General features: G+C 35.1%; 1 protein-coding gene across 23 annotated transcripts in view; it reads left to right on the top strand.

The window, feature by feature from the left end:
- Window positions 1-13,744, top strand: part of HDAC9 (histone deacetylase 9) — a 911,611-nt gene that overhangs the window by 770,428 nt on the left and 127,439 nt on the right. For all 23 annotated transcript variants that reach the window (XM_072783863.1, XM_072783864.1, XM_072783866.1 and 20 more), the window contains one exon: window positions 11,599-11,717. In XM_072783863.1, the coding sequence (XP_072639964.1) occupies window positions 11,599-11,717 (119 nt within the window). The remainder of the gene's footprint in view (window positions 1-11,598; window positions 11,718-13,744) is intronic.

The following is a 13,744-nucleotide window of genomic DNA, read 5'->3' as shown; positions in this document are numbered from 1 at the left end:
GAGCATTTTGAAAGCCTGTTTGAAATTTAAAAAGCCATTTTTGTGAATTCAGGAATGATACATATAACAAATGTGGTATTTGCTTCAGATAAAAACTTGTTGTTTCTGTATATTTTGAGATACATGGATAATTAGATATAATTCTCTTGTAAGTAGGTAAGATGTCTTTATTAACAAAATAATTGCATTTAAATGAAAACCTATTCATTCTATATAGATTTCTACTATTTTGTTCTAAAATAAGTGTAATTTTTTAAAATTTTGGCAAAAACAGGCATTTAAAAAATGTTTTGATTGGGTGAATGGTTTGTGTCTCATTCTTTTATAGTTTCTGCCTTTATTTTAAATGGAGTATATCATCCAATACCCTTCCATGAAAATGTTTGTGAGAGATGCTATTTTACTTTAAAAAAATGTATATATATATATATATATAAAAGATTTTATATATTTATTTGAGAGAGATAGAGAATGCGTAATTGAGGAGGAGGGGGAGAGAGAGAGGGAGAAACAGACTCCTCACTGAGCAGGGAGCCTGATGCAGGGCTTCATCTCCAGACCCTGAGATCATGACCTGAGCCTAAGGCATTTACTTAACTGACTGAACCACCCAGGTGCCCCAAGATTTTATTTTTTTTAAGTAATCTCTATACTCAATGTGGGTCTCAAACTCACAACTCTGAGATCAGAAGTCGCATACTACACTGACTGAGCCAGCCGGACACCCCCTGCCATCTTTTTTTCTTTTTTAAGATTTTGAAATACTATTTGTTTAAGAGTTTGAATGTCTAAAACTTTATTATTCTACTCTCAATTCTGATTGGCAGTTTGTATGGATCGGAGATTCTAAATTTGAAAAAGTTTCCCAGGTAGTGACATAATCAACATGGTGATGCAAGTTGTTCCTGACTTTGCTCCCCCTCATAAGAACAACTAACAAGTATTCAAGGAAAAGACACACTAAGATATTCTAAAACATGGGGGTAAGGCTGAAGTAAACCCTCTGCACCACAGAGACCAGAACCAATTGCATTAGAAGGGTAAGAGATGTGCCAACACATTGACCACATTGCTCTTAACCCAGACTGGCACATCACCACACAGAAATCTCCCTCAAGCCTCTGTTTGGGAAAACAGAGGGAAAAGAGAACCCAGAACCCAGAGGGGACAACAAGGCTATATCAGCACTTGTGATTGCTTTGCAGGAGCCCCTACTCTGATTTCACAGCACAAAGTTTCAGAGAAATCCGTGGGGCTCAACCACTGACAACCTGACTGTGGTGAAGGGACAGTCTTGCAACAACCAACACCCGGATTTGGCAGCCCATGTTCAAACCTGCAGTACCTAAGTAGTAATCCCAACCAGTGGTTTTGCTCATCTGAAGAACCAAGTCAGGAGTGCACTCTGACCAGAGAACATGGTAGAGTGCAGATCTACCTGATTTAGGTCCTCAAATGAGTTTTGCTAGAGTCCGGTTTGCCCAGGCCCAGGAAATGAGTTGAATTGCAGTTGCATCTACTGTGGAAAGTGTCTTCTGGTCCCGTTTCACCAGAAAGGCTGGAGACAATTCCTGGGAGCTGTGGCCCAAAGGCATTCAAACCTGAGATGAGGGCAGGCAAAGCTTATTGCCCCCAAAGCAAAGCCAGTAACAGAAATGGAGCTTTCCCCTACCATGCATAGACAGGAAGATTAATTAATTCATAGCCAAGGCTGAAGGTAGCTCCCAGACCTTCCCAAAAGACAGAGCCTATTTGGGAAATTGAAAGTAGTCTGGAGCTACCCTGGCCCTTCCCACTGCCACCCAGGCAAAGATGCTGAGACAGCTCCACTTATTTTATATAGTGTCTTTCTATCCTATCTGACTGGAAGGGCTGAAGACAACTCCTAGAGGCTGTGTAACACAGTGGCACTTAAGCCATGAGATGGGTGGACAGAGATGATAGTCCACATAGCTAATCTAATGGTCATGTGTGATCAGGGATTTGGGGGTTCCTATCTGGCTTATATTAAGAAAACAAAGAGCTTTATATTTGGCTTTCAAGCTGCTCCTTCTAGGCCCTGGTGGGGAACATAATTTTACCTCCACTCATTACTAAATGCATTCTTCAGCCTGTTTGACTAGGGAGCCTAACCAGAGTACGTGGGAATTTAAATAGCCCATTCAGCAGCTCTGTGTATAGTAGCACTTGAATATGTGGTACTTGAACATATCCTATGGCTTCCTCATCTGCCCAGCAAAAGTGGTAGACTCAGTTGACCAGAGAAAACTCTGGCTTGATTCTGTAACTGAACACAGGCCCATCTGCCTGATGTGCAGCAGAGTCAATCACTGATACATCAGATATACAGCAAAGAAATTATTTGTTTTAGAGACAGCCAAATGAGGAGATGGGGGTGGTGGGGCAAGCTCCAAATCCATCTCTCCGAAGGGGGAGAGAGCACATATATGGATTGCACATATATGGATTTTTAAAAAAGATTTTATTTATTTGAGAGAGAACACATGAATTGGGGGGAGCACAGAGGGAGAAGCAGATTCCTTGATGAGTGGAGAGCCTGACATGGGGCTCAATGCCAGGACCCAGGATCATGAGCTGACCTGAAGGCAGACACTTAACTGACTGAGCCACCCAGGTGCCCCAATACATATATTGACTTAAAAAGGCAAGGAAACATAATTATTCATAAGAAAAGATGGAGCATTCACACTGAGCAAACAAATATGTAACATGCATCCCATGTTCACTTTGGAGTGACTCAACATCAGAATGAGATAAAAGTCAGCTTTTTGACATCAGGAGATTATCTTAGGACAAGGAGAAGGAGCTATGGGTATGCTCTGAGAGCTAATATAAACTGGAAGGGGTTTGGGGCTCATTATCTTGGGTAAGGAATGCAGGGCCTTGCTTGTTCATAGGCTGGAAACTTATCCATTGACCTTGAGTTCAGGCTTTTATTGAGACAGCTAGTGGATTTTTAGTAGGATCTAAAAAGCACAATAGCGGGATCCCTGGGTGGTGCAGCAGTTTAGTGCCTGCCTTTGGCCCAGGGCGCAATCCTGGAGATCTGGGATCGAATCCCACGTGGGGCTTCCGGTGCATGGAGCCTGCTTCTCCCTCTGCCTGTGTCTCTGCCTCTCTCTCTCTCTCTCTCTCTCTCTCTCTCTCACTGTGTGCCTATCATAAATAAATTTTAAAAAATTAATTTTATCCAATAGCTAACTAGGGGGAAATAGTTCTCTGAAAGCCAAGCCCTACATTTTCTGCCAGTTTCAACCTCGTTAATCCTATGGGGCACAATTGCAATTCAGATCCCCAAACAAGCTATACAGGTCCTTTTTCTCATCATGCATCCTTGCCAGGGCAAGGAAACTAATTCAGAGCTTCTTCTCTTACTGAATATAGAACTCAGTCCTAACCATTCTAGTAAGAGAACCTAGGCAACTGTGGAGATTATCTTATAGCCTTACTTGGGTATGGAATCAAGCAGTAGTCTTACTAGCTATCCCCAGCCAGTAGCAACCCCCACATCCCCATCCTTAGATCTCAAACAGACCATAATAACAGACCCCACCTGCCCAAGGATATTACCAGTGGACACATCCACAGACCCAAACTGAGCTTACTGGTGAAGAACTTTCTCTGCCAAAACAAACCTATAAAGTCTCAGAGAGGAGGATGATTAATCACATGTGCAGATACCAGCATAAGGGATCAAGGCTCACAAAGAATCAAGTAAATATGATACTACCAAAGGAAACTTACAATGTTCCAATAATTGTCTCTATAAAGAAATGAAGATCTAAGAAGTGCCAGACAGAGAATTCAGAATAATCCTTTTACAGAAGATTGGTGAACTACAAGAAAACACAGACAACTTCAAGAAATTAGGGAAACTGCATGAACAATATGAGAAGGTCAACAAGGAAATAACCATCAAAAACCAAAAAATCCTAGAATTGAAAAATATAGCAACTTAACTGAAAAATTTAATAGAGAGTTTCAAAAGTAAACTCCACATTGCAAAAGGAAGAATAAGTGACCTGAAGGATAGGATTTTGGAAATTATCCAGAGGTGCAAAAAAATAAAAATAAAAATAAAAATAAAAATATAAATAAAAATGAAGAAAGCCAATAAGAATCATGGGGCACAATGAAAAGAAAAAAATGTTCAAATTATGGGAATTCTGGAAGGAGAGGAGATAGTGAAGGGGACAGAGAATATATTTAAAACAATAATGGCTGAAAATGTTCCAAACCCGGAGAAAGAAGCAAGGTATTTATAATTGTTTTATCCTCTTGATGTACTGACAGCTTTATCATTATATTTTGACCTCTTTGTCCCTTTTACCATTTTCAGTTTAACGTCTATTTTGTCTGATATAACTACTCCTGCTTTTTTATGGTTAACATTTACTTAAAATATTTTTTCCCATTATTCAACTCTCAATCTATGTATGTCTTTAAGGCTAAAGTGAGTCTCTTTTAGGCAGATTGAATCCTTTTCTTCTTTTTTTCATTCAGCTATTCTATGTATTTTAATTAGACAGTTTAATCCATTATGTTTAAAGTAATTATTTTTTAAAATAAAAAATAATTGAAGTACAGTTGACATAGAAAATTAAAATAGTTTCAAGTGTACAATATACTTATTCAACAATTATATACACTAGGAAATGTTCAACACAGTAAGTATATATTATGACATTATTGACTATATACCCTATGCTTTAGTTTTCATCACCATGACTTTTTTATTTTAAAACTAGAAGGCTGTACCTCTTAAATCTCCTTCATACATTTCACCTATGTTTAAAGTAATTATTGATAAGGACATACTATTGTCATTTTGTTAGTTTTCTAGTTGTTCTGTAGCCGTTGTTCCTTGTTTCTTATCCTACTATCTTTTTCTGTGTTTTAATGTCTTTTGGCATCACTATGCTTTGACTTCTTTATTGTGTTCTTTTGTGAAATTACTATGGGATTTTCCCTTGTGCTTACTATGAGATTTACATAAAATAAATATCTTAAACCTCTAATATCCTACTTTAATAACAATTTAACTTTGATAGAATTTGTAAAATTAACACTTTTATTTCTCTTCGCACTAAATTTTAGGTTATTGCTGTTATAATTTACATGTTTTGATATATTGTGTGTCCATCATTAGGTTACCTAAATATATAAAGTAAAAACTGACAGAGCAAAAGGAGAAATAAATGGTAATTCAATAATAGTGGAAGACTTTAATATCCCCCTCTTAACAATAGATAGATCATACAGACAGAGAATCAATAAGGAAAGAGCAGACTTGAACAAGGTATAGACCAAATGGATGTAACAGATGCATACAGAACATTTTATCCAACAACAGCAGAATACACATTCTTCTCAAGTGCACATGGAACATTTTCCAGGACTGACCATACATTAGACAACATATAAGTCAGAAAATTCAAGATTAAAATCATACCAAGTATCTTTGACTACAGTGGCATGAAACTATAAATTAATAACAAGAAGAAACTTGGAGAATTCATGAGCACATGGAAATTAAATAATACTTTCCTGAAAAAATAAGTGGATTGAAGAAGAAATTAATGGGGGAAATAAAAAGTTTTCTTCATACAAATGAAATTGGAAGTACTACCTGCCAGGCTTTGCAGGATGCTGCACAAGCAATTATAAGGTAAATTTATAGCAATAAACATCTATATTTAGAAGCAAGAAAGATACAAAATAAACAACCTAACCTTAAGAAACAAACAAACAAAAAAGAACAAACTAAGCCAAAAATTAGCAGAATGAAAGAAATAATAAAGGTTGGAGAAGAAATAAATGAAACAGAGGACAAAAAAAAATAGAAATGATTAACCAAAGTAAGACTGCTTCTTTGAAAAGATAAACAAAATTGACAAACATATAGCTAGACCAAGGAAAAAAGAGAAAAGACCCAAATCAACAAAATTATAAGTGCAAAAGGAGACATTAAAACTGACATCACAGGGTTACCTGGGTGGCTCAGTTAGTTAAGCATCCTACTCTTTGTTGCCACTCAGGTCATGATCTCATGGTTGTGAGATTGAGCCCTATGTCAGGCTCAGTGCTCAGTGAGAAGCCTACTTCTCTCCTTCTCCCTCTCCCTCTACCCCTATCCTGCTTATGCATGCTGTCTCTTCTCTCTTCTTCTCTCTCAACCTCCCTCTCTCTCATTCTGAAATCAATAAATAAATATTAAAAAAAACCTGACATTACAGAAATTCAAAGGATGATCAGAGGCTGCTGTGAAGAGCTATATGCCAATAAACTGAACAGCCAAAACATAAGGAAAAAAATTTTGGAAGCATGCAACTTAACCAAGACTGTTCAGGAAGAAAGAGAAAATCTGAATAGATTGGTTACTAGTAAAGAGATGAAATCAGTAATCAGAATTTCTCAATGAAGAGAACCCCATTACCAGATAGCTTCACTGGTGAATTTTAAAAAACAAAGAAGAATTAACACAAATCTTTCTTGAACTCTTCCAAAAAAATATTTTTACAAGGCTAAGCATTATCCAGAAAAAAAACAGAAAAGAACACTTGAAAAAATACTACAGGTCAATATCTCTGATTAATATTGATACAAAAATGTTCAATAAAATACTAGCAAACAGAATTTACAACACATGAAAAAGGATCATTCACTACGATCAAGTGGGATTTATACCTAGAATACAGGGATGGTTCAACATACATAAATCGATCAGTGTGATACATCACATTAATAGAATGAAATAAAGGAACCATATGATCATCTAAATAACTACAGAAAAAGCATTTATCAAAATTCATCATTCATTCATGATAAAACTGAATAAATCAGGCAAAGAAGGAATATATCTCAATATAATGAAGTCCACATATGACAAGCCCACAACTTCATTATATGCACTGTTGAGATGTTGAAAGCTTTTCTAAGCTAAGTCCTAAGATCAGGAACAAGACAAGAGTGCCTACTTCCATCACTCTTATTCAAGATAGTACAAGAAGTTCTAACTGGAGACATCAGGCAAAAAAGAAATAAAGTATCAAAATTGAAAAGGAAGAAGGAAAATTCTATTTGCATATGACATGCTTTTATATATAGAAAACCTGAAAGACTTAACCAAAAACCATTAGATCTAATCAGTTAATTCAGTAAAGTTGCAGGATACAAAATTAACATACAAAAATCAGTAGCATGTTCTATACACTGACAATGAATTTTATAAAAAATAAATAAATAAATCCCATTTATAGTAGTATCAAAAATAATAAGATATCATGTATAGATTCAATGAAATCCCTATCAAGTTTCCAATGGCATTTTTTATAGATAGAAAAAAACACTTCTAAAGTACATACAGAGCCACAAAAGACCCCAAATAGTCAAAGAAATCCTGAGAAAGAACAAAGTAGGAAACATCACACTTTCTGATTTCAAGCTATACTATAAAGCTATCTTCAATATAGTATGGTACTGGAACAAAAAAACAGAAAAATAGGGCAATGAACAGAATGCAGAACCCAGAAATAAACCCAAGCATATACAGTCAACTAATATTTGAGAAGAGAGCCAAGAATACTGAGTGAAGGGACCCCTGAGTGGCTCAGCAGTTGAGCATCTACCTTTGATCCCAGAGTCCCCAGACCGAGTCTCATGTCAGGCTTCCTGCATGGTGCCTCTACCTATGTCCCTCTCTGTGTGCCTCTCATGAGTGACAATAAATAAATGGTGCTGTGATAATTAGATATTCACATATAAAAGAATGAAATTGAACCCATGTCTTATGCTGGTCACAAAAATTAACTTGAACTGGATTAAAGACTCAAATGTAAATTCTAAAACCCTGAAACCCTCTGAGAAAAACATAGGAATAAAGCTTCTTAACATGAGCCCTCATAAGGTTTACTTAGAGATGATACCTAAAGTGCAATCAACAAAATAAAAAATAAATAAAATAAGTATGACTACATCATGAATAAAAAGATTTTGCACAGCAAAAGAAACCATCAACAAAATGAAAAAACAACCTATGGAATGGGAAAAATATATTTTCAAATCATATAACTGATAAGAGGTTAATATCCAAAATATATAAAGAACTCATACAACTCAATGGAAAAAACACAACTCGATTTTTAAAAATGATCCCAAAGGACCTGAATAGACATTTTCTAGAGAAGAGATACATAAGACCAACAGGTACATGAAATGATGCTCAATATCACTAATCATTGGGGAAATGCAGATTAATACCACATTGAGATATCACCTGAGGTCTGTTAGCTGGCCATCATAAAAAGGATAAGAGATGACAAATGTTGGCATTGGTGTGGAGAAAATGGAAACCTTGAGTACTTTTGGTGGAATTGTATATTGGTGCAGCCACAATGGAAAACAATATGGTGAATCCTCAAAAAATTAGAGAACTATCCTATGATCTACGATTTCTACTTCTGAGAATATATCCTAAGGAAATGAAAACAGTAACTGGAAAAGAATCTGCACCCTCGTATTCATAGAAGCATTATTTATTGTAGCCAAGACATAGAAACTACCCAGCATCCATTGTGGATGAATGGATAAAGAAACTGTGGTATGTAAACACAATGGAATATTATTTGGCCATAAAAAGAGGAAATCCTACCATCTACAACAACATGGATGGACCTTGAAGATGATATAAGTCAAATAGCGAAAGACAAATACTGTATGATCTCACTTATATGTGGAATATTAAAAAACAACTAAAAAAAAGAAAACCTCAGAAAAAGAGATCAAACTTGGGGTTATCTGAGGCAGATTGTGAGGGTGAGAGTAATTGGAGGAAGGTGGTCAAAGATAGAAGCTAATAGAAGATAAATAAGTATTAGGAATAGATTGTATAACAGGATGACTGTAGTTAATACTGCTGTATGATATGTTGGAAATTATTATGAAAGTTAATCCTAAGAATTTTTATCATGAAGAGAATTATTTTTTCTTTCTATTTTATCTAGATGAAAAGGCTGTTGGCTGAACCTATCGTGGTAATCACTTCACAATACTTATCAGTTAAACCATTATGCTAGACACTTTAAAATAATACAATGCTCTATGTCAATTATTTCTCAATGAGATTGTGAAAAAAGGGAAAAAAATTCCCTTAGACTTTTCTTCATATGTTGACTTCCTTTATGGGTTCTTTAATTGTCTCATCTAATATTGTCAACTTTGCATGTCTCTGTTTTGTGTTGATGAGAGAACTTTTCAGCTTCATCTTTTAAACATTCTGTGGTATGTTTTGTTTACTGTTTTTCTTCTTTTAATAGCACCCACTTTTCCTTTTGTAGATGTACTATTTTATGTCTCTGAGGATAATCCTAATTTTGGTAATTGTAATGGCTTCCCTGAATTTTCTCTGGTTTTCTGAGTTCCCTTTCTTTTGTTTGTTTGTATGTTAGTTATCTTTTATGCTAGAAATTTTCATCAAATAGTCCCTATTTAAGGAAAGCACACTGAAAAGATAAGCGGGAGCTCTGTATGTTGAGTGGGGCTTTTGGAGTGGTGCATTCACTGTGGAAAGACTGAGGAAAAAACCTGACTATTGATCCGTGTGACTCACAAGTGTCAGTCTCTCTAGGTATTTCCTCCTTGGTTGGTTTGTTTCTCCAGGAAAGAGAAAAGTCAACTTGCTTTTTGTAGCTTCCTCCTGCAAACACAGTTATGTTTAAGTTTTCCCCTGTGTAGATTGTCTCTATATTTGTCATATTTTCAAACTGGCAATCCTTGTCTCCTTTACTGTCTTTGTCCTTCAAAAATATATACATACATGTTTAATACCCATATGTAGAGAGAAGCCCTTATGGAGAAGATGGTGAGCTGTGCTTTGAAGGATGTTTACCCTTCAATCAATTTTACAAGTGTAGATTGATGATGGAGAAAAGAAGAGTAGGGGGAGAAACTATCCAAAGAGAGGGAAGGGAGATGGAAAATTGGTTACTATGATGCATGTGATTAGATGACAACTTTGTTCAATCAGCTACCTCCATAATTTCCTAAGAGTTTTATTTGCTAAGGGAATAGATAGGATTGATCATACTAAATAGATGAAGCACCTTGATGAAGCAGTCTTGATTCTTTGAGACAATTTATTCCAGTATCTAATATCCCAAATATACACACATGGTATTTCACTCATATGAAAAGTAGTGAATTGGTAATATGTAGCACTTCTATGAAAATTATGATGTAAGTGTTGGTATTATTGGGACGGAAAAGGATTGAAGATATCTCTTCTGATAATGTAGATGTATTAGATATTCTTAATTTTATTGAAGAATAAAATAATGAAACTACATAGTAAACAAAATTAGGTTACACATAGTTTCACTGGTGAGCTAATTCAGACGTGAGTGGCTTTTCAATTGTTAGAAAGACTACCATGGAAGGCACTTACATGTATGTTTATGAGTTTGAAGTATTGAACTTTTATAATAGTAGTGGAGTTATGAAAAACATTTCATTCATTTATGAATTTCAAATAAGTATTTTTTATTTTATAACTTCAATAACTTCTTATTTAAATTTTTAAGTGTAGAACTAATATGTCATCAGTTTTAAAATATGAGAAATTTGTAAACATAAAAAAATGAAAAGAACTCAATTTTGTCACTAAGGATAGCAACTTTAATGTTTAGATCAGTTATTTCTCTTAAATGCACAACAGAAACCTTACCACTTTTTAAATTTGCTACTGAGTACGGTTTCCCCATCTTAGTAAAGTCTTTGGAAGTTTGAGTTTTGATAATGGCACATTGGTCTTGAAACTTACATTAATTTTTAAATTTTATTTTATAAAGCCCAGTAGCATCTATTAGTCATTTTCTTTCAAATTCAGCACTGAAGAAAAGTTAAGGTGGCCTGAGAAGGCTGAAGAGGTATGTGCTGAAGTGTCTGAGTGGGGCCAGCAGGGGTTGCTGTCATGGATGAGGCTGCCACATTCCTGGTGTCTCTGACCTTGGACTTGCTTAACATTATAGTCTGGATTCTATTAAAGGAATTTTGTGTTTTTCCTTTGCAAGAGCTACCCCCTACCATGACAAATATTTAAAAATGTTTTTTTTTAAGTTGGAAAAGCAACTTTTTCTCAAAAGAAATTTATAGTTCAAATTTACACCAAATTCTCACTAACTGGAGCAAGCCGGGTTTTCAGTAAAGCTTCAACTTTTCTCTGTAAAACATTAGTCACTCCCTTGGAAGAAGCACTTTTTTATAGGCAGGGGGATAAAACAGCCGCAGATGTGCATGTAATATGATGGGCTTTAGAAATGTACCTGCAAAGCTTTTTTTTTTTTTTTTTTTTAATTTAGAGGGAAAAAAGATGAAAGAAAAAAGACTGAATTGGGATGCTAAAATAACAGTGATTCACTATTAAGGAAATGATAAGTTTTTGATCCATTCAAGTAGTGTTTTCTTTTCCCCTTTTCTTTATTCTTGGGAAGTTCTTGAGGGTGTGCCAAGTCATTTTCATTGCACAATTTTTAAAGGTATTCACCATTCCCTTGTGTAACTGGTTGCCTTTTTACTGTGCAGGACTGTAGTGACGCCTGTGGCCAAAGAGTTTGATCCAGACATGGTCCTAGTTTCCGCTGGATTTGATGCATTAGAAGGCCATGCTCCTCCTCTGGGGGGGTACAAAGTGACAGCAAAATGTGAGTATATCGTTTAGGAATTTATGAAATGCTAAGACATAACATCTTTTAGGTCTTTAGAATAGATAGCACATGTGTCTAGTAAACTTAGGTAAGATTTTTAAAAATAATTCAGATCATGTTTATTGCTTTGTCAGATTCATTTCTCTGTAGATGTTTGCCCTTAAGAAAAAAAAAAAGTTAAATTGTTTCCTTTGGTAGACTTGATGGGGCATTTCAGAACCTTTATATTTATGTTTTTCAGGAGTCCTGTTTTGCTATTTAAAAGCAGAAGTGATAGAACTTCTATTTAAAATACATTAAATGACTTCAGAGGTCATGAGTCTAGAAAAACTTCTTGGCTTTTTGAAAAGAGAATGGAAGTCACTGTTTTTCTTCCATTGTACATGTGGTAAAAATAGCTGTTTCTTAATAATGCTATGGTCTTCTAGGTTTGAATACAAAAGTGTAGTTCCTCTTTCTCAGAGGCTCTGTACCTGCCTACAGACAATGCTCAGGTTCTCTACTGGTCTTCTGCTGTGTTGCAAAGATTAACTTTTTGGCTGTACTCCTTAGTAACTAGACACCAAATGAATTTTGTGTTATACCGCATTTGAATAATGTGACTAGAAAGAGGCTTTCTTTAAGAATAATTCCCAAGCTGAGTGTGAATATAAGGCATATGTATAGTCCATGCATACAAATTGTGCTGGCACTCTGTATATATATATATATATATATATATATATATATATATATATACACACATATAATATATATTAATATTAATATATATATTAAAAAGAAGAAGGAAAAAAGCAGAATTGCACAAAGAAGACAAAGATCCACTATTGTATATTTTAGTGGGGGTTGAAAACAAATCAAAACACCCCAAATAGTTTTAAGTGAGAGAGATGAGTTTAGAGCAAGTGTGTTTTATTAATTTGAAAAGAACTAAAGAACCAGCATCATGCCAACCTTTGTTTTTAGTTGGCTTCTCTTGTGAGAGAGTTTTCTGCACTCTAATTGTTCCAGTAACATTGTTAGGTAGAAACTATTTTTAACATCTATTATTTACCCAGGGTTTTTGGTGCCTTGTTGTCTATTGAAAACACATTGAAAGAGGCAACTCCACAAACACAAACAACACATAGTAATTCACAAGTTTGGTAAAATGAAGTAGAGAGGTGTTTGGTTTTATCAGATATCTTTATGATCCCTTTTCATTCTTCACGGAATTCAACTCAAATGGAAGTAAATCTTTCCACTGCAGATAAACCTCATTAGCATCAAGACTGGTGAGGAGTTTAGTCTTAAAAAAAAAAAAAAAAAAAGACCTTGTACTCCAAGTTGAGATAAACCTAAACAATAGAAAACACTGGAACAAAGACAGAAATCTAGAAAAGGTATTTCTTGCCATTAAATATAAGAATCTCCCTTGGGAAGGAGAAATGTCTGCATTTGGGTCTTTCTTCCTGCCAAGGGAGCAAGTTGTAATGAGTCCATTTCTCAGAACTAGCTGGAAGGAACTATTCTTTTTGTTTGCTTGTTTATTCATTTTTTGCCAGTGGAGTTCAAATATCAAATATCATCTTGGAAGGCAGACTAGAAAGTAGTAGTAGCATGGTTTCTTTTAGTCATAGACCTAAAAAACATTATTTCTACTCTTTTTAGCTTCAATACAATGCACCAAGACTTTATTATGTTGTCTTTCTTTATCCATTTTGGGGGCAGCTCTTCATTGCTTCTTATGCCGGAATAAGTTTGTCTATAACCTCTCCAACCCCTCACTCCTTCTTATCTGTTTTCCCTTCTTGTGTCTTTTCTACTCAACAACATGTTTCCTTACAAGGTGACTTGTTTTTATGTCTGTCCATTTTCCTAAGAAAAATAGACATAAATTTTAATATATTTAATAATTTGCCCTCTTTTGAGTACTCACAGTTTTAATAGGAAAAGATATATGATGAAGAAAGGAAATCTTAGAACTCAAGAGATTATAGTAGAGACTACCCAAAACAATTCATATATTGCACAGATGAGAAAAC

The sequence above is a fragment of the Canis lupus genome, chromosome 18, assembly GCF_048164855.1.
Source record: "Canis lupus baileyi chromosome 18, mCanLup2.hap1, whole genome shotgun sequence".
NCBI classification, from domain to species: Eukaryota; Metazoa; Chordata; class Mammalia; order Carnivora; family Canidae; genus Canis; species Canis lupus.
The sequence above is the reverse complement of the archived record's forward strand: the minus strand, read 5'-3'. Positions and strand labels throughout refer to the sequence as shown.